The 21,709-nt window shown below is 38.9% G+C and overlaps 1 protein-coding gene across 2 annotated transcripts; it reads right to left on the bottom strand.

Annotated features, from left to right (window-relative positions):
- Positions 1-10,680: 10,680 nt before the first annotated feature.
- Positions 10,681-20,848, bottom strand: LOC112261682 (tumor necrosis factor alpha-induced protein 2). 2 transcript variants are annotated; one of them, XM_024437204.2, is made up of 12 exons: positions 20,661-20,848; positions 15,269-15,484; positions 14,363-15,014; positions 14,153-14,264; positions 13,172-13,294; positions 12,946-13,040; positions 12,718-12,813; positions 12,496-12,622; positions 12,226-12,351; positions 11,941-12,096; positions 11,732-11,853; positions 10,681-11,489 (listed from the first exon to the last, which is right to left on the bottom strand). In XM_024437204.2, exons 1-12 carry the CDS (start codon positions 20,692-20,694, stop codon positions 11,342-11,344), a joined length of 2,007 nt encoding a protein of 668 aa, XP_024292972.1. In that variant the 5' UTR covers positions 20,695-20,848; the 3' UTR covers positions 10,681-11,341. The 2 variants fall into 2 exon arrangements, with proteins under 2 accessions (XP_024292972.1, XP_024292973.1); XM_024437205.2 differs by lacking the exon at positions 20,661-20,848 and adding an exon at positions 15,990-16,467.
- Between the last annotated feature and the right edge of the window lie 861 nt (positions 20,849-21,709).

Genomic DNA, 21,709 nt, shown 5'->3' with positions numbered 1-21,709 from the left:
CAATGGACATTAGACCGGTGGAAATGGGTCCTTTGGTCTGGAGTCCAAATTTGAGGTTTTTGGTTCCAACTGCCGTGTCCTTGTGAGATGCGGTGTGGGTGAACGGATGATCTTCGCATGTGTATTTCCAACCGTAAAGCATGGAGGAGGAGGTGTTATGGTGTGTTGGTGCTTTGCTGGTGACACGGTCTGTGATGTATTTAGAATTCAAGGCACACTTAACCAGCATGGCTACCACAGCATGCTGCAGCGATACACCATCCCATCTGGTTTGGGCTTAGTGGGACTAGAATTTGTTTTTCAACAGGACAATGACCCAACACACCTCCAGGCTGTATAAGGGCTATTTTACCAAGACGGAGAGTGATGGAGAGCTGCATCAGATGAACTGGCCTATTATTCTACAATGTAGAAAATAGCAAAAATAAAGGAAAACCCTTGAATGAGTAGGTGTTCTAAAAATTTGGACCGGTAGTGTAGCTTACTGGTAAAGTGAGTGTTTACCTGGAACTGATACACAAAATAAATCATGGTTGGCTAGACAAGTGCTTAGAGTGTATACTTTCCATTTTAATTGACAGAATGGTAACAATTACTTGGAATCATTGACTAACCAATTGAAGGGAAATCCTTGAGTAAGGCAGAAAATACTAAATAACCACAATTGTTGAATCCATGAAGGAGAAATTGAGAAATGTCAACGACACAGAGGTGCCTCACATACATGTAATGAATTGCTCTTTTTATTACATAAATAATTCAACATGCAAAATACAACATAAAATCGTTAAGAAGCAGTACAAAGTTAAACAGCCCCACTTCACACAGATGAGTATGCCACAGGGTTTCCAAAGTCTGCATGATCCACAGCACTGACTAATTTACTCCATAGGGATTAGCTTGAGTACAGGCTTGATATCTCCAATATGATGTATTGTTATATGTTTACCTCTCTTGTAGTACTATGGAGCACCTGCCTACCCTGCTGCATTGGAAGGGAGGACTGTCACAGAGACAGACCTGGGAAGTTCTGGAGGCAAGCCAGGAAGTGTACTCCATTTCCCTGTCCCAAACCAGGTCTGCAGCCTGGTATGGCTGCCTTTTTTACTGCTGAGTGTGGGAACTGGGAAGTCTCAGGTAGAGGACAATAACGACCCCCATTCTAAACAACATGACCATCAGGTTCTCACTCTACTGCACAATATTTGGAACCCTGTTTACATGTCTTTGTCAACTTTTTAAAAAGGTACTATATGGCAAGTTATTATTTACTCTTAAGAGAAATTGGAATTAAAACTACCCAAAGTTTTTCATTTTCAGGTCAAGTGTTTTAATCCTCATCAAAAATGCCTAATGGAAAGACTTAGAACCATTAGTGCCCTGTAGATGGAGACAACGGCAGTAAGGCTATCAGTGATTGTGCTTCTTCCGCTGAGAAGGGAAATCCCCTAACAGTCTTTTTGGGTTGTGAGAGTAGTACTCCGATATTGGAAATTCCAAAATGTACAGTAATTCACAACACATACAGTAATCAGCAAGTCAATTTGAATGCGTTTTGGATGGCCCCATTAGAGACCTAGGATGGTATTTATTTGATCTTTTTCAATGGACAGTCCCATACACAACATGCTTCCTCAATGGTATCCCAGAGGATATCAAAGAATGGTGTTTCCCTTAAATCCTTATCACAAACTATTATCAAAACTGACAGTCTTCCAGGGGATATAGGGACATTAACCTGGAAGAATTGGCAGCCTGACTCACTTGAAATGCCTATCGTGTAAACGACAAGGCTGTTAATGTGGTTCAAGGGAAAATGTCATCTAAATTATAATCTATGTACCCACAAGTAATTATTTATAATGAGATGGCAATAAACAATCATGTGTAATGCAGAATACTCCAAGAAAGATTAAAATCCCACCTTTCTGGTATTTAAAAAAAAATATTGCTGAGGTGTAGTCACTTTCGAGGACACACGCTCAAGTACACAGTACAAATATGATACACATATTAAATATTTTATGATGCATTTGCTATTCTACACAAATGTATGAATGAGGCTTGAAATGACGGATATGCTTTCTAAATATAGTACAATCAAATTCTAAAACGACTAACTATAAAATGTCAACTTCCTTATAACTGTAAAATACAGGTTTCATGTTAGAGAAAATGTGCATATTCTCTACTCATTATGAACTGGCCATTCTTCTCATATTAATATTGTCTGTCTATGGCAAACAGAAAAAACATTTATTTAAAATCTCTGAATTATTGTTGATGACTTTGATGAAACAAAAAGCTAGTCCTGTTGTACACCAATTACTATAAATGCCGCCTTTCTACCTGATAAGATGCAGCTGGTTCTTCTCAGAATGTGTAATTACTTTAAAAGGTCAACATTCTTCTACTGACATTAGTGATTTCTTTCAGAATCCTGATGTTAAACAGTGGAACATGATACTGATTAAAGTGAGAGAAGTGCTGGAGTGCAGCGACATTGAAAGTCTCAAGATAATAGTCAGTGAGATACTGAGGGACAACGCCAATACAAGGTAAAACAGAGTATACCATAGGGTTTCAAAAGTCTGCATGGTCCACAGCACTGAATGTAATTTTATTACATATGGATTAGCTTGAGAACAGGCTTGATATCTCCAATATTATGTATTGATAAATGTTTATCTCTGTTGTAGTGCTGCTGAGCACCTTCCAGCCCTGCTGCGCTGGAAGGGAGGCCTGTCATGGAGACTGACCCGGGAGGTTCTGGAGGCAAGCCAGGAAGTGTACCCCATTGACCTCTCCCAAACCAGGTCTGCACCCTGGTTTGACTGCCTTCTTTGCTGCTGAGTGTGTGAACTGGGACGTTTCAGGCAAAGGACAATAACGACCCCACTCTAACAACATGACCCTCAAGTTCTCAACCGACAACACAATATTTGGGAACTATGTTTACATGTCTTCGTCAACTTTTTAAAGGTATTATATGGCAAGTTATTATTTAATGTCTTAAAGAAGAAAATAAATATGTGTCTGAAATTGGAATTAAAACTGCCTAATGTTTTTCATTTTGAGGTCAAGTGATTTTAATCCTCATCAAAAATGCCTCATGGAAAGACTTCATGTGTAGTGAGTCATGCCCTGTAGATGGAGACAAAGGCAGTAAGGCTATCGGTAATTGTGCTTCCCCTGAGAAAGGAAATCCCCTGACAGTCTTCTGGGCTTGTGAGAGTAGTACTCAAATATTGGAAATTCCAAAATGTACACATACAGTAATCAGTAAGTCAATTTGAATGCATTTTGGATGGCTCCATTGGAGAGGTAGGATGGTATTTAGCTTATCTTTTTTTTCAATGGACAGTATGGTGTTTCCCTTTATATCATTATCACAAACTATTATCAAATCACTGACAGTCTTCCAGTGGAGATAAAGACATTAACCTGGAAGAATTGGCAGCATGATTCACTTGAAACATCTATCCTGTTAACAACCAGGCTGTTAATGTGGTTTCCTTCCTCCTTCCAAAGTCATAGGTACACTACCGGTCAAAAGTTTTAGAACATCTAGTCATTCAAAGGTTTTTCTTTATTTTTACCAGTTTCTACATTGTAGAATCATGGTGAAGATGTCAAAACTATAAAATAACACATATGGAAACATGGAGTAAACAAAAAGAAGTGTTGAACAAATCATTTATTTTATATTTGATATTCTTCAAATAGCTATCCTTTTCCTTGATGACAGCTTTGCACACTCTTGGCATTCTCCCAACCAGCTTCATGAGGTAGTCACCTGGAATGCATTTCAATTAACAGGTGTGCCTTCTTAAAAGTTAATTTGTGGAATTTCTTTCCTTAACGCATTTGAGACAATCAGTTGTGTTGTGACAGGGTAAGGGTGGTATACAGAAGATAGCCCTATTTGGTCAAATATCAAGTCCATATTATGGCAAGAACAACTCAAATAAGCAAAGAGAAATGACAGTCCATCATTACTTTAAGACATGAAGGTCAGTCAATACGGAAAATTTCAAGAACATTGAAAGTTTCTTCAAGTGCAGTCGCAAAAACAATCAAGCGCTATGATGAAACTGGCTCTCATGAAGACCGCCACAGGAATGGAAGGATGGATGCTGCAGAGGATAAGTTCATTAGAATTATCAGCCTTAGAAATTGCAGGACAAATAAATGCTTCAGAGTTCAAGTAACAGACACATCTCAACATCAACTGTTCAGAGGAGACTGTGTGAATCAGGCCTTCATGGTTGAATTGCTGCAAAGAAACCACTACTAAAGGATAACAATAATAAGAGACTTGCTTGGGCCAAGAAACACGAGCAATGGACATTAGACCGGTGGAAACGGGTCCTTTGGTCTGGAGTCCAAATTTGAGGTTTTTGGTTCCAACTGCCGTGTCCTTGTGAGATGCGGTGTGGGTGAACGGATGATCTTCGCATGTGTATTTCCAACCGTAAAGCATGGAGGAGGAGGTGTTATGGTGTGTTGGTGCTTTGCTGGTGACACGGTCTGTGATGTATTTAGAATTCAAGGCACACTTAACCAGCATGGCTACCACAGCATGCTGCAGCGATATACCATCCCATCTGGTTTGGGCTTAGTGGGACTAGAATTTGTTTTTCAACAGGACAATGACCCAACACACCTCCAGGCTGTATAAGGGCTATTTTACCAAGACGGAGAGTGATGGAGAGCTGCATCAGATGAACTGGCCTATTATTCTACAATGTAGAAAATAGCAAAAATAAAGGAAAACCCTTGAATGAGTAGGTGTTCTAAAAATTTGGACCGGTAGTGTAGCTTACTGGTAAAGTGAGTGTTTACCTGGAACTGATACACAAAATAAATCATGGTTGGCTAGACAAGTGCTTAGAGTGTATACTTTCCATTTTAATTGACAGAATGGTAACAATTACTTGGAATCATTGACTAACCAATTGAAGGGAAATCCTTGAGTAAGGCAGAAAATACTAAATAACCACAATTGTTGAATCCATGAAGGAGAAATTGAGAAATGTCAACGACACAGAGGTGCCTCACATACATGTAATGAATTGCTCTTTTTATTACATAAATAATTCAACATGCAAAATACAACATAAAATCGTTAAGAAGCAGTACAAAGTTAAACAGCCCCACTTCACACAGATGAGTATGCCACAGGGTTTCCAAAGTCTGCATGATCCACAGCACTGACTAATTTACTCCATAGGGATTAGCTTGAGTACAGGCTTGATATCTCCAATATGATGTATTGTTATATGTTTACCTCTCTTGTAGTACTATGGAGCACCTGCCTACCCTGCTGCATTGGAAGGGAGGACTGTCACAGAGACAGACCTGGGAAGTTCTGGAGGTAAGCCAGGAAGTGTACTCCATTTCCCTGTCCCAAACCAGGTCTGCAGCCTGGTATGGCTGCCTTTTTACTGCTGAGTGTGGGAACTGGGAAGTCTCAGGTAGAGGACAATAACGACCCCATTCTAAACAACATGACCATCAGGTTCTCACTCTACTGCACAATATTTGGAACTCTGTTTACATGTCTTTGTCAACTTTTTAAAAAGGTACTATATGGCAAGTTATTATTTACTCTTAAGAGAAATTGGAATTAAAACTACCCAAAGTTTTTCATTTTCAGGTCAAGTGTTTTAATCCTCATCAAAAATGCCTAATGGAAAGACTTAGAACCATTAGTGCCCTGTAGATGGAGACAACGGCAGTAAGGCTATCAGTGATTGTGCTTCTTCCGCTGAGAAGGGAAATCCCCTAACAGTCTTTTTGGGTTGTGAGAGTAGTACTCCGATATTGGAAATTCCAAAATGTACAGTAATTCACAACACATACAGTAATCAGCAAGTCAATTTGAATGCGTTTTGGATGGCCCCATTAGAGACCTAGGATGGTATTTATTTGATCTTTTTCAATGGACAGTCCCATACACAACATGCTTCCTCAATGGTATCCCAGAGGATATCAAAGAATGGTGTTTCCCTTAAATCCTTATCACAAACTATTATCAAAACTGACAGTCTTCCAGGGGATATAGGGACATTAACCTGGAAGAATTGGCAGCCTGACTCACTTGAAATGCCTATCGTGTAAACGACAAGGCTGTTAATGTGGTTCAAGGGAAAATGTCATCTAAATTATAATCTATGTACCCACAAGTAATTATTTATAATGAGATGGCAATAAACAATCATGTGTAATGCAGAATACTCCAAGAAAGATTAAAATCCCACCTTTCTGGTATTTAAAAAAAAATATTGCTGAGGTGTAGTCACTTTCGAGGACACACGCTCAAGTACACAGTACAAATATGATACACATATTAAATATTTTATGATGCATTTGCTATTCTACACAAATGTATGAATGAGGCTTGAAATGACGGATATGCTTTCTAAATATAGTACAATCAAATTCTAAAACGACTAACTATAAAATGTCAACTTCCTTATAACTGTAAAATACAGGTTTCATGTTAGAGAAAATGTGCATATTCTCTACTCATTATGAACTGGCCATTCTTCTCATATTAATCTCGTCTGTCTATGGCAAACAGAAAAAACATTTATTTAAAATCTCTGAATTATTGTTGATGACTTTGATGAAACAAAAAGCTAGTCCTGTTGTACACCAATTACTATAAATGCCGCCTTTCTACCTGATAAGATGCAGCTGGTTCTTCTCAGAATGTGTAATTACTTTAAAAGGTCAACATTCTTCTACTGACATTAGTGATTTCTTTCAGAATCCTGATGTTAAACAGTGGAACATGATACTGATTAAAGTGAGAGAAGTGCTGGAGTGCAGCGACATTGAAAGTCTCAAGATAATAGTCAGTGAGATACTGAGGGACAACGCCAATACAAGGTAAAACAGAGTATACCATAGGGTTTCAAAAGTCTGCATGGTCCACAGCACTGAATGTAATTTTATTACATATGGATTAGCTTGAGAACAGGCTTGATATCTCCAATATTATGTATTGATAAATGTTTATCTCTGTTGTAGTGCTGCTGAGCACCTTCCAGCCCTGCTGCGCTGGAAGGGAGGCCTGTCATGGAGACTGACCCGGGAGGTTCTGGAGGCAAGCCAGGAAGTGTACCCCATTGACCTCTCCCAAACCAGGTCTGCACCCTGGTTTGACTGCCTTCTTTGCTGCTGAGTGTGTGAACTGGGACGTTTCAGGCAAAGGACAATAACGACCCCACTCTAACAACATGACCCTCAAGTTCTCAACCGACAACACAATATTTGGGAACTATGTTTACATGTCTTCGTCAACTTTTTAAAGGTATTATATGGCAAGTTATTATTTAATGTCTTAAAGAAGAAAATAAATATGTGTCTGAAATTGGAATTAAAACTGCCTAATGTTTTTCATTTTGAGGTCAAGTGATTTTAATCCTCATCAAAAATGCCTCATGGAAAGACTTCATGGTAGTGAGTCATGCCCTGTAGATGGAGACAAAGGCAGTAAGGCTATCGGTAATTGTGCTTCCCCTGAGAAAGGAAATCCCTGACAGTCTTCTGGGCTTGTGAGAGTAGTACTCAAATATTGGAAATTCCAAAATGTACACATACAGTAATCAGTAAGTCAATTTGAATGCATTTTGGATGGCTCCATTGGAGAGGTAGGATGGTATTTAGCTTATCTTTTTTTTCAATGGACAGTATGGTGTTTCCCTTTATATCATTATCACAAACTATTATCAAATCACTGACAGTCTTCCAGTGGAGATAAAGACATTAACCTGGAAGAATTGGCAGCATGATTCACTTGAAACATCTATCCTGTTAACAACCAGGCTGTTAATGTGGTTTCCTTCCTCCTTCCAAAGTCATAGGTACACTACCGGTCAAAAGTTTTAGAACATCTAGTCATTCAAAGGTTTTTCTTTATTTTTACCAGTTTCTACATTGTAGAATCATGGTGAAGATGTCAAAACTATAAAATAACACATATGGAAACATGGAGTAAACAAAAAGAAGTGTTGAACAAATCATTTATTTTATATTTGATATTCTTCAAATAGCTATCCTTTTCCTTGATGACAGCTTTGCACACTCTTGGCATTCTCCCAACCAGCTTCATGAGGTAGTCACCTGGAATGCATTTCAATTAACAGGTGTGCCTTCTTAAAAGTTAATTTGTGGAATTTCTTTCCTTAACGCATTTGAGACAATCAGTTGTGTTGTGACAGGGTAAGGGTGGTATACAGAAGATAGCCCTATTTGGTCAAATATCAAGTCCATATTATGGCAAGAACAACTCAAATAAGCAAAGAGAAATGACAGTCCATCATTACTTTAAGACATGAAGGTCAGTCAATACGGAAAATTTCAAGAACATTGAAAGTTTCTTCAAGTGCAGTCGCAAAAACAATCAAGCGCTATGATGAAACTGGCTCTCATGAAGACCGCCACAGGAATGGAAGGATGGATGCTGCAGAGGATAAGTTCATTAGAATTATCAGCCTTAGAAATTGCAGGACAAATAAATGCTTCAGAGTTCAAGTAACAGACACATCTCAACATCAACTGTTCAGAGGAGACTGTGTGAATCAGGCCTTCATGGTTGAATTGCTGCAAAGAAACCACTACTAAAGGATAACAATAATAAGAGACTTGCTTGGGCCAAGAAACACGAGCAATGGACATTAGACCGGTGGAAACGGGTCCTTTGGTCTGGAGTCCAAATTTGAGGTTTTTGGTTCCAACTGCCGTGTCCTTGTGAGATGCGGTGTGGGTGAACGGATGATCTTCGCATGTGTATTTCCAACCGTAAAGCATGGAGGAGGAGGTGTTATGGTGTGTTGGTGCTTTGCTGGTGACACGGTCTGTGATGTATTTAGAATTCAAGGCACACTTAACCAGCATGGCTACCACAGCATGCTGCAGCGATATACCATCCCATCTGGTTTGGGCTTAGTGGGACTAGAATTTGTTTTTCAACAGGACAATGACCCAACACACCTCCAGGCTGTATAAGGGCTATTTTACCAAGACGGAGAGTGATGGAGAGCTGCATCAGATGAACTGGCCTATTATTCTACAATGTAGAAAATAGCAAAAATAAAGGAAAACCCTTGAATGAGTAGGTGTTCTAAAAATTTGGACCGGTAGTGTAGCTTACTGGTAAAGTGAGTGTTTACCTGGAACTGATACACAAAATAAATCATGGTTGGCTAGACAAGTGCTTAGAGTGTATACTTTCCATTTTAATTGACAGAATGGTAACAATTACTTGGAATCATTGACTAACCAATTGAAGGGAAATCCTTGAGTAAGGCAGAAAATACTAAATAACCACAATTGTTGAATCCATGAAGGAGAAATTGAGAAATGTCAACTACACAGAGGTGCCTCACATACATGTAATGAATTGCTCTTTTTATTACATAAATAATTCAACATGCAAAATACAACATAAAATCGTTAAGAAGCAGTACAAAGTTAAACAGCCCCACTTCACACAGATGAGTATGCCACAGGGTTTCCAAAGTCTGCATGATCCACAGCACTGACTAATTTACTCCATAGGGATTAGCTTGAGTACAGGCTTGATATCTCCAATATGATGTATTGTTATATGTTTACCTCTCTTGTAGTACTATGGAGCACCTGCCTACCCTGCTGCATTGGAAGGGAGGACTGTCACAGAGACAGACCTGGGAAGTTCTCGAGGCAAGCCAGGAAGTGTACTCCATTTCCCTGTCCCAAACCAGTCTGCAGCCTGGTATGGCTGCCTTTTTTACTGCTGAGTGTGGGAACTGGGAAGTCTCAGGTAGAGGACAATAACGACCCCCATTCTAAACAACATGACCATCAGGTTCTCACTCTACTGCACAATATTTGGAACTCTGTTTACATGTCTTTGTCAACTTTTTAAAAAGGTACTATATGGCAAGTTATTATTTACTCTTAAGAGAAATTGGAATTAAAACTACCCAAAGTTTATCATTTTCAGGTCAAGTGTTTTAATCCTCATCAAAAATGCCTAATGGAAAGACTTAGAACCATTAGTGCCCTGTAGATGGAGACAACGGCAGTAAGGCTATCAGTGATTGTGCTTCTTCCGCTGAGAAGGAAATCCCTAACAGTCTTTTTGGGTTGTGAGAGTAGTACTCCGATATTGGAAATTCCAAAATGTACAGTAATTCACAACACATACAGTAATCAGCAAGTCAATTTGAATGCGTTTTGGATGGCCCCATTAGAGACCTAGGATGGTATTTATTTGATCTTTTTCAATGGACAGTCCCATACACAACATGCTTCCTCAATGGTATCCCAGAGGATATCAAAGAATGGTGTTTCCCTTAAATCCTTATCACAAACTATTATCAAAACTGACAGTCTTCCAGGGGATATAGGGACATTAACCTGGAAGAATTGGCAGCCTGACTCACTTGAAATGCCTATCGTGTAAACGCGACAAGGCTGTTAATGTGGTTCAAGGGAAAATGTCATCTAAATTATAATCTATGTACCCACAAGTAATTATTTATAATGAGATGGCAATAAACAATCATGTGTAATGCAGAATACTCCAAGAAAGATTAAAATCCCACCTTTCTGGTATTTAAAAAAAAATTGCTGAGGTGTAGTCACTTTCGAGGACACACGCTCAAGTACACAGTACAAATATGATACACATATTAAATATTTTATGATGCATTTGCTATTCTACACAAATGTATGAATGAGGCTTGAAATGACGGATATGCTTTCTAAATATAGTACAATCAAATTCTAAAACGACTAACTATAAAATGTCAACTTCCTTATAACTGTAAAATACAGGTTTCATGTTAGAGAAAATGTGCATATTCTCTACTCATTATGAACTGGCCATTCTTCTCATATTAATCTCGTCTGTCTATGGCAAACAGAAAAAACATTTATTTAAAATCTCTGAATTATTGTTGATGACTTTGATGAAACCATTCTCTCCTGCTACGCTAGGATCTAAGGATTGCAGGCATGTGCTTTGTCAACGGCAGTGACGTAGCATTCAGCCAGGAGTTGATGGAGAGTTGGAAGAGTGAATGAAATGGTAGGCAGGACATCCCAGCTTCAAGTGATGTCAGATTTCACAGCCTGAGGTATACAGGTGGAAGATATATAGTCCCGAGTCCGTGAAATCTAGGTCTATCGCTGAATGCATGCTATTTCAATCTATGGTGTCCACAGAACAATTTATAAGCGAACATTTCAGTCAGAACCGGAACCAGAACCACGCTAGTCCCCTCTTTAGGGTACTTTCCTTACAAGAGCATTGCAGACGTGACCCATTAAGAGTATTCAACACTCATTTGACCTGTACCTTGGAGAAAAAAGATGGGACATCCTGGGAGCTGGTGGTGTCCTGGTTGTCCAGGAGGGTCTTCTTTACCCTCCTCACGGCAGAGGCAGAAAGGTTGGATTTGAGGCTAAGCAGGGCGGACACCTGGAATTCACTGTGGGTCAAAGTGGAAAAGGTTGAGCTCACTGGGTGTTCAACGCAAACACAGCATCATCTGCCGTGTGTTATTGGCTTTCTGAAAGGCACTGTAACTGAATTTAGCATTATAAAAGGAACTGTTTCAGCTGTATCAATATAAGCAATCACTGCATTAGAATATGCAAAGGAAATACAAAATCACATAGCTACAGTATTGTCTAACAACAGTTATGTGAATAACAAGTATGAAAGTTTAACCTGAGATCAGGGTAAGCTTGACTCAGAGTCACTATCTCCAGCTGTATGGAGGAAATGTCTTGGAGTTTCAGCACTTCAGCAATCTTGGGAAGGATGTCACTTAGCCACTCCTCCCTGGAACCCTGTGACAACAAACACAATATGATCTTCTGTGTGTGTGTGTGTGTGTGTGTGTGTGTGTGTGTGTGTGTGTGTAAGTGTATTCTCACCGCTTCAGTGAACAGTTTGTGTAGTCTCTGGCCATCCTCACACACCGACCTGGCCGCCTGCTCCTGCATCTCTTTGTCTCTCAGCTTGATCTTCCTCTTCAGTAGCCTCCTCACATACTCCACTGTCACCTCCAAGTGCAGCTGGCTCAGCAGCTCCTGTATAACCATTCGACCAATTAATCAACCAACCAACCAATTGATTTCTCAATCTATCAATTAACCAACCTACCAACCAACCAGGAAATTAGCCATTCAATCTCTCAATCAATCTGTTAATCAATTTACCTGATGACAGGAGTTAGTCAAGCCCTTAAGATCCTGGGTGTGTTTGTTAATTCCTTCAAACAGCTTCTCAAACACCTGTTTCTTCTTCTCCAACCAGACAGGCGTCCCCAGATCTCTGTACTGAGACTGTGTGTGTGTGTGGCGAGGGCAGATAGACAATAGATCAGTACTGAATTAAGAGCAAGGACAGGCAAGTAGGTACATTACACTTTATATTACTTGACTCAGACGCAAAATCAAAGAGAGATGAATTGTGTAAGTCAGCTTTACCTTGAGATCCTTGTGTATAAGGCTTGTTAAAAATGTGTAGCCAATGTTTTTCATTTCAGCTACTATGGACAGACAGCATTCCTTTACATCCACTGGGAAGATATCGGCTTTGTTTACAATATAGTCCCTGTGTGAAATCATAGACATCAAATTAGATGACTAGATGTCATCGTGGTCCAATCAATTTGGATATAAAAAACTGAAAAGAAAAGTAAAACATACCTAAATTGTTCAACACAGGCAAGATTGGCCATTATCACAGTTCTGCTGTTTCCATTGTTGCTTCCCTTGAGAACTTTCTCCTGGAATTTCTTATAGCTGCAAGTGTGTAATTTGGTATATTAGTAATAGATAATCATAATTTGATAGTATTTGGAGTAGAATACAATACAATGCATTGTAACTTCAGATCATGCAATTATTTCCTGCAAAAAGTGTATACTGTAGTACCTATTCAAGAAGTCCTTCAATAGGCACACAATTATCTGGACTTTGGACATGGCTCCCAAAACTGTCTCTATTGATTTCACTGCAGCATTAATAAACTAAAGGGACAGTGAAATAGAAAATGTATTAAATTAATCCCTGTTAAAATCAACAACCTAATTTGTGACTAACGGAATAGTTAGAGCAATAAAGGCATGAGGATGCCAAATATTTCCTATATAATGTCTACCTGAATTACGTCGATGGCCAAGGGGCTAAAGTAACAGTCGTCTCTGAGCTCAGGCACAGACCCCTCCATCCAGGCTTGCTCCTCCACCATCAGCACTTTGTTGATCAATGTCTGCACCTCTGTCTGAAAACAGGGCATCAACAAAACAATGCATCTAACAAGGGAAACATTTATCTCTGCACTCTTAGAAAAAAACGGTGCTATCTATAACCTAAAATATAACATAAAAAAAGTTAATGTAATAAGCTCAGACACTTAGAAAAAAGGGTTCCAAAAGGGTTCTTTGGCTCTTCCCATAGAAGAACTATTTTTGGTTCCAGATAGAACCCTATTGGGTTCCATGTAGAACCCTTTCCCCAGAGGATCCTACATGGAACCCAAAATAGTTCTACCTGGAACCAAAAACATTGTTGGCTTATTACCATAAACTTTTTTTAATGATCCACAAGCCATCTTTTACATCTCCAGATGTAGGATCTTAATTTGAGCCTGCATCTGACAGCAGGAAAATAATCCTGCAGCAACAGGAAATGTGAATTATTGTGTGGATTATAAATTGACATTTTTGGAGAGGTGGATACATTTTTAGTAAGGGCAAATCAAGTCTGAACATTTTAAGTGGAAATTACTAACTTTAGAAGCCTTTTAAACTGAATCGTTTTTTGTTGTTGCAAGATCCTACATCTGTAGATGGGCAAATCTAGGGCTCTATTTAAACCATATTGCGGAAGTTCAGCGTTACAGCATGATTGAAATTTAAAGGCAATGTTCTTGCGTTAGTGAAGACTTTATTCAAGATAAACGCTGCATATGTCGGCTCAATCAGATATTACCTTCACATTTCTAACGCACAATCTTTAATTCTTCAGCAATACAGACTGAATAGAGCCCCTAATCTTTTGCTGTACAAAAACATAAACACATGGGTCAGAAAGCTGTGGTCCAGTTTGCAGGACACATTTTAATTGAAATCATATTTACCTCTTTGTAAGTAAGACATTGATTCTCCAATGGTGTTGTCAACTCCTCAGTCAACAGCTTTCCTAACATTTCAGGGTTAATCACCTTGGTCAGTTCCGGATTTTGTAGAATTCTAAGACAAAAACCAGGAGTTACTATGCTAGTCAGTCACATTTCCTAACCTCATTATATAGTATTTTAATAACCAAACACAAACAAGACATCACTCACTCTGGGTAGGCAACATTCACCCAATACAGGAGGTAAGAGCAGTCATCCATGCCCAGCCCATACTCTTCAATATTCCTCATCCCTGCGCTGAAGGCTTGGTGATACATCTTTCCATAGAAGTTGCAGATATCCATGTCCTCTGGGTAGCAGCCCTTTACATCCTTCACCACCCTCAGCAGGTCCTTCTGCAGCCGCCTGCCCTTCCCACAGATATCCCTCTGCAGGGAGGAGCGTAGCTTGTTGCTCTCTTCAGGAGGCAATTCGGCATTGTCCATACGCTCCTCCACCAGGCTCTGGAGGACAGTGTTGTGGTGACGTCTACACTCACTGGGCCTCCAGGCAGGCTGTTTACCCACCTGCTTCAGCCATCGCCTATCCTGCTCCTCCTCCTGTAGGATAGCTTTCACTGCAGACTTCAGAGCCTCAAGACTGTCTTCATCTGGACTGAGAGAACTCTTTACAACCAGGTCTATGTGGCTGAGGAGGGCTTTGTGATCTCTGGTGAACTGCTCTTCCTCCTTCTCCCACTCTGTGGTTGACTGAACCACCTCTTCTGAGATCTGTCCATATAGACGCTCCTCTCTCTCAATCAGCTGTTGGCCAGCAGCAGACAGGCAATTTCTCTCAAGGTTCTGCTCAAAAGTCAACAACTCTGAGGGGAAAGACAACAAAGACTGTGTAGTGTTTACAGTGTCTAAACTATATGCCATAAAACATTTGCATATGAATGTACTGTATGATATTGGTTATACTAACCATCTACAGATGTTAAATAAACAAATGAATCAGTCATAAGGGAAATGTAAATTCCACAGGGATTTTGATAAACTTTGACAAGAAAGGAATCATTTGAAAATACGATGCAATGACAGATAAAAGGTAGAACTCATTGCAGTGTTTACTCACCCTCCAGAGGGGCAGTAATAACACTGGATGTGTTGGGGACATCTGGAGCAGTGATGTTGGTGTTACTCTTGGAATTCCGTCTTAGGATCCGGGGCAATGTTAAAGGTTTAAACTTTCTTCCATCTGATGTTGTCTTTCCACTGTGTTCCACTGAAGAGTTTGGCTCAGTGGATCCTGTTCCCAAGACTGTGTTTCTAGTCCTGAGGGTCCTCATCACTATAGAAAGACAGTCAGAGACAGATGGACACTTACTGCATTATCATCAGAGGTGGCATGCCGATGGGGGTGTTTTACAGACACAATGTGCAGTAAACTGATGGTATTCAATCTGCTGCGCTGTTAAATGTTGCAGCGACATTAACACAACACATAGCGAACTCATCAGTTTGGACCGTTTAGTATAACGGTTAAGCATTTCGCTACTGCTAAAAATGTGTATGTGACCAATACTATTTGATTTGATTAAGGTGTTAGTTTGACAGTCGCTGAACAGGGTTGGGTCCTGGTCGTGGCTAACCCCCCCAAATTCGCTACAATATTTAAAAATGTAAGGCCTTTTTATCTGGCAATATCTTTATCTAACGTTACCCTAAAAAAGTGGGTAAAAGATAAGATATATATTCTGCAGATATCATTGCTATGTATATTTTGTTAATTAGAATTTTGAGATCATAAGCAAACGTTCAGTATGTGTAAAAGAAAGCATTCAGTATAGACATACCTTAAGCCTGATAGAAAAATAAGTGTGAACCGAAAGGAATAGCTCTACTCTCCCGACAGGACTGACCACTTTACTTGTATAGCGTAGAACCAGAGTTGCCAACTCTCACGCATTGGTCGTGAAATACACGCATTGACCCTCTTCTCACGCTCGCACGGCACACGTCTTATATCTCACGCATTGAAAAGTACTGAATTTATTTTGTAATTAGTCGATTATATAGTCAGCGCCTTAACTTTTCAACTGTGCTCCAACTCATTCTGAAATCGGAGCATATATGCGCCTGCAATTTAACATCACGAGCGGAACATCTATAATGGTCCTGCCCTGCCACACACTGTCAACGGCCACACATTGAAGAATATGATTGGTCTAAATATCTAAGGGATCAAGATAATTGGTTGCATGTTTTAAAGAAACGCCCCTCAAGATTAGAGTGGCGCTGAATGGAGAGAAAGGCGGCATTCCAAAAACTTAAAACACACCCTCTTCCCCTCAAGCGTCAAATTAAGTGAACACTTCTGATCCTGACGCCTGACGAGTTTACACTTTTATTTGTATTAAACAGTAACATGTGAAACACAAAAAGCAGAACAGCCAGAGGGATTCCACAAAAAAAAATCTCAATTTTTTGAATAATCTGAATATTACTTTAAAGATAAATTGGGCTAAACATTTCTTAAAGAATCGAAATTCAATTTGGAATTTCATCCCTCATTAAATCTTCTCCCATTTAGGTGGCTTCAATTGTATGTAACTTTGTAACTATAACATTCATATGATTCCTACAAAATGATCTGCTTTTCATAGGCAAGTATCCTTAGAGTGGTCGTTAATATATAAACATACTTTTCCCCACATAGGTATTTCATTTTGAACAATAAGGATATTTGGTATAGAAACAAGTCTTTATTTTTTAAGAACTGGTTCAATAATCATATCCTGCTGGTGAGTGAACTTTTCAATGCAGAAGGATTGTTACTCAATTATGAGGAATTTGTTATCTCGTTATCTTGTTATCTTATCACAATATCCCTGTTACACCTAGAGAGTTTGCCATAGTCTTTGATGCTATTCTATTTGGAACTCTGTTGTTTAAAGATGTAACCAGACATCTCCTTCTTGACCTACCCTTGCTTAATCCAGTTGACTCTCCAATAGGAAAACTGTGTTTCTCCTTGCTCCCTCAGAACAACAGATCTATACATGCTTTATTTCAAAGGGATATTTTATCCATTCCTTATGTCACAACTTACTGGAATACATTTGTCAATAATATCTGTTGGAAAAAAGTCTGGTTATTACCACACAAATACCTGCTTGTTAATAACAAGGTCAAAGAGGTCTCTTTCAGAATGATCCATAAGTATTACCCTGCAAATCATTACCTGAAGAAACAAAAAATACATTAACATTAACTGTACTTTTTGTGTTAAGCACCCAGAAACAGTTTTGCATTCATTTTGGCATTGTCTACATGTAAAGAAATGATGGAAATATATTCATAGTATTTATAATTGTTAATATTCTTGATGTCTTGTTGTTTTATGGGAGAATGTGCTGCTCAGTTTCCTTAACTATAATAAGGATAAAGAAACATTTTTACCTCATGAATCTAATTGTGCTGATGGTATAAAATGTAATATTCACAAATGTAAATTCACGAATAAAAAAACATAATTCCGTGTTGTCTATAAGGAATTCGAGCAGTACATTAAGACCATTCTACATTCTTCTAATAAGAAAGCTGTTAAAACAATGTGTGTATCTTTTCAAGTCTTTCTATAATCTGTAATTGTTTGTAGCCCCTAGCATATGTTATAATTGTCTGTTTGTATACTTATTGTATGTATACTGTTTTTTTTTGCAATAAAAAACAAGAATACTAATTTTAAAAATATACAAATGACAAAAGAAATATGAAAAAAATAAATACATCTGTCAATTATGATTGCATGTCTACTTATATTAACTAACGTTATATAATTATTAATATACGCCTACAGTATGATAGCTAGCAAATTATTAAGTTAGCTAACATTAGCCTGCCTAGCTGGAACTTCTGAAGAAGGAAAATGTTTAATTTCTACATTTTTCAAAAACTAACCAAACAAAAACAATGACCTTTACGTGCATTAGTAGCACAATTTCTAACTGATTTACATTCGTTTTGATTTACGCTGGTTGTTGACTCCATATACCATATTGACGTTGAGGTTTTAAGTTTTGTCTGACTCTTCTTAGTGGATGAACAATTAAAAACGAGGGCTGAGGAATTTACGTTGCAAACTTAACCTTGCTTGGCTAATCATTTGAAACGACGACAAATATGGCCGCGTGCCGCGGGGATTCCCCCAAGGGCATAAGGCAAGGGTAAGTAGACGAGGGTGTGTCTTTTATGAGTTTGAAACGTAGCCAGAGAACGTTCTCTGCAGAGTTTATAAAACTGTAAAAAGACGCTGTGGCAGCCCGTCATTCAGGGCAGGTGGGGGTTTTGAGCCCCACCTGTTTTGCATGTTATTTTTGCATTGATATGTGACGTTCCCATGATTCAACTTTCAAACACCATAAATCCAGTGAATACCAGAATTTGATGACAAAATTAGCCTATGAAGGACTGTCACGCCACCTTCCTGTTCAAGTGAGCACAGCACAACAAGGTGAGTCCAAAAATGTATTGTATGCTGTTGCGTAAATTATGTAACATACCAGGGAGATATGTATACTGTAGCTAAGAAAGTAATACTAAGTGTATGTTGTGTAGTAAGCTGTTAGTAGCCCATGTCCCTCACCCTAATCAGTTGGTCCTTTTCCCCTCTTAATTTAGCCTATTGTTCTGACTTGGTGGTGCATATGTAGCCTATAGCCTGTTTTAGATGACAACTTGTTTTCAGGAGATTTTATTATCTATTTACTTTAATTAGTCTGGTCCATGGAACAATTGTCATTCTTAACAATTGGCTAAAATATAGGGTAATTACTGTGCTTGTCAGAAAGAACCCTACTGTTATTCCCACACTTACTTTGTTATTCCACTTCTTCCCAATTATGCCAGTGTAATCAGTGTGCCAGTGTAATGTTTAAAATCTCATATTTCTACTTGTCTTTGAAAATGAATAATATGAGGCTATGTATTTTTGCAGCCATTCATGGACAGTTTTGAATAAGTCATACAAATAAGCATTTCTCCAGGAATCAAATATAATTTCTGAGATTTTAGTATTGTGCACATGCTAGTTATGGAACACTCACAACTCATAAACACATATTTTGTCTATGTAGAGTAAAAGGATGTCAAGGATCTTCAACTAGTAGGCCTAAACCACCTGAATATTGATATTCATTGCATTCTTCCTGAAGGTTTGGTGATTTTGAGAAATGTATTATTATAACAAGAACATTTTCAAACACTCAACTCTTGGGAAACATAGATCAGCGGTTCCCAACCCTCCTGGAGAGCAAGCAGGATTTTCTTCCACCCCTATTTTAAAGAGTTCACCCAAATTACAATATACAAAATGTTTGCAATCTGCAAACTATGATTTGGTTAGCCACTGCCATCAACCATTATTACTATTTCCTGTGTAGAGCCTTGGTGTAGTGGTAACATTCCCAGGCACGTGGTGCATGCAACCTTCCACCTGAGAACAGGGATCATTGCCTGCTTCCAACCTTCCCACTGTTTCTAGCATTTGCCTGTCTCCTTATTTCATTACTGCCTGAATAAAGTGTCAAACCACCTAAAAAATATCTCACAAAGTCACACCTATTGTCACGATCGTCGTAAGGAGCGGACCAAAATGCAGCGTGGTATGTGTTCATGATGATTTTTTAATTAAAGAAAGCACTGAACACTGAATACAAACTATACAAAACAATAAACGACCGTGAAGCTATAATGAGAACTGTACTGACACAAGCAACTAACATAGACAATCACCCACAAACAAACAGTGAAACCCAGGCTACCTAAGTATGATTCTCAATCAGAGACAACTAATGACACCTGCCTCTGATTGAGAACCATACTAGGCCGAAACATAGAAATCCCCAAATCATAGAAAAACAAACATAGACTGCCCACTCCAACTCACACCCTGACCATACTAAATAATGACAAAACAAAGGAAATAAAAGGTCAGAACGTGACACCTATCCCACTTCTGTGGAAGTCCAGAATGAGAAAGTGTAGGTTATATAGAAATACAGTAATTATGCTCAAATGAAAAATTATTAAACAAAATAATGAGGATTTATATCAGCCTATTCGAGGTGAGATGACATCTCACATTTCAGTGTTCGTACTTGTAAACAAGGCTGCATGGGATTTCTTTTAATCCAATTCCGTGCAGCCAACAGCAATTTCAGCTAACAGCAATTTCGCTTTTAGGGATAATGCGGGGAGAGCTTGTGGATTTGACTGCCTTAACGCAGTTTCACCTCCAACACCGTCAAAACATCAGCTATGTGGATGTTGGCTAAAGCGGATTTGATTGAATCAGCCATAAAACACTTTGAGGCTATGTAATTTATCACCTGTTTTAAACAGATAAACTATTGCATAGCTATGTCAATAATAACTACTAAAGAAGTGAAAGCTTAATTGTTAGATTTATTTTTCCGCTATGCAATGTCATTGAGTTCTAGACTTGAGAAATTATCATTCCTTACCTGCTTCATCCCTCAACCCTCGAAATAACTTCATTCTTCCACAGTGTGCGCTAATATTAATGATGGGTCAAGTGTTCTACCTCCACTGCATGTGGTCCAGTTGAACTGAATGTTGCTTAGAAATAGACAGCTCAGGAGGATACTGAGCTGTCTTTTATAAGACGGTTGAGCTGTTCTTTAGCAACATTGCTTCCTTCCTCATATGACGATATGGGTTTTCCTGTAGGTGTAGCTGGCTTCTGTGATCTGATGCTTTGCAGTTTGTTTTCATAGAGCATGTCTCAACAGTCTCAAACATATTTCCCAATCCTACCATGTGCTGGGTTGGCCTGCATGCATCTCACATGATAAACAGGCAAATATGTATTGACTTCAAATAAAACTTTATGTACAAGATAATGATTACCTTTATGACACATTTGCTTATCATTATAGCTACAATATAATGAATAAGCTGACACAAATGATCAGTGAACTATGAGAACAGTATACAGTAGATGTTGGATGGATTTCTTTGGGATGGACTCATACTAGACACATGAGTACAAAGGAAGGAAACTAAAGTTTTCACTTAACTAACAAATGGAGAAGACTGCATTTGTTTTGTGGTTTAATTCTCATGTTATATGTTATATTTCAAAACCTCACTACACAAAAACAGGACTGTGGGGTCCCCCCTAAAAAAAGAACGATAGGCTAGATAATACCTGCAACGAAATGCATCTAAGTAGCCCGGAAATAGCTGTACTTTCACTTTCGTCAATGGTAAAGTTTTTCAACACTGAACATCAGGGGTGCAACTTTCACTGGGGACGGGGGGAGCATGTCCCCCCCACATTCTGAAATTGCATTTTTACCCCCAGTTTTATCATGAAAGAGGTAACGGTGTGCTTTAGGACCATACGGACACCTCCAAGCGGTCGGGTAAGCTGTTTGGAGTGTTTATCCGACTGGATTTAGGACCACTCGGACACCACAGAGCGGGCTGACAGGCTGTGTGAAGGCAAAGCTTCTGGAAGGTTGGCTGGACCAACATGGGAGAGTTGAGC

This window comes from Oncorhynchus tshawytscha, linkage group LG11 (assembly GCF_018296145.1).
Source record: "Oncorhynchus tshawytscha isolate Ot180627B linkage group LG11, Otsh_v2.0, whole genome shotgun sequence".
Taxonomy (NCBI): domain Eukaryota; kingdom Metazoa; phylum Chordata; class Actinopteri; order Salmoniformes; family Salmonidae; genus Oncorhynchus; species Oncorhynchus tshawytscha.
This window is presented reverse-complemented; position numbering and strand designations above follow the sequence as displayed.

What these genes read in the sequence shown, in the direction of transcription:
- LOC112261682 (XM_024437204.2), bottom strand. Translation starts at nt 20,694, where the DNA reads ATGAAGTTATTTCGAGGGTTGAGGGATGAAGCAG. An exon ending in TATTACTGCCCCTCTGGAGG is followed by an intron (nt 15,015 to 15,268) that starts GTGAGTAAACAC and finishes CTTTCCCCTCAG; the next exon opens with AGTTGTTGACTTTTGAGCAG. An exon ending in TTGAAGGACTTCTTGAATAG is followed by an intron (nt 12,814 to 12,945) that starts GTACTACAGTAT and finishes ACACACTTGCAG; the next exon opens with CTATAAGAAATTCCAGGAGA.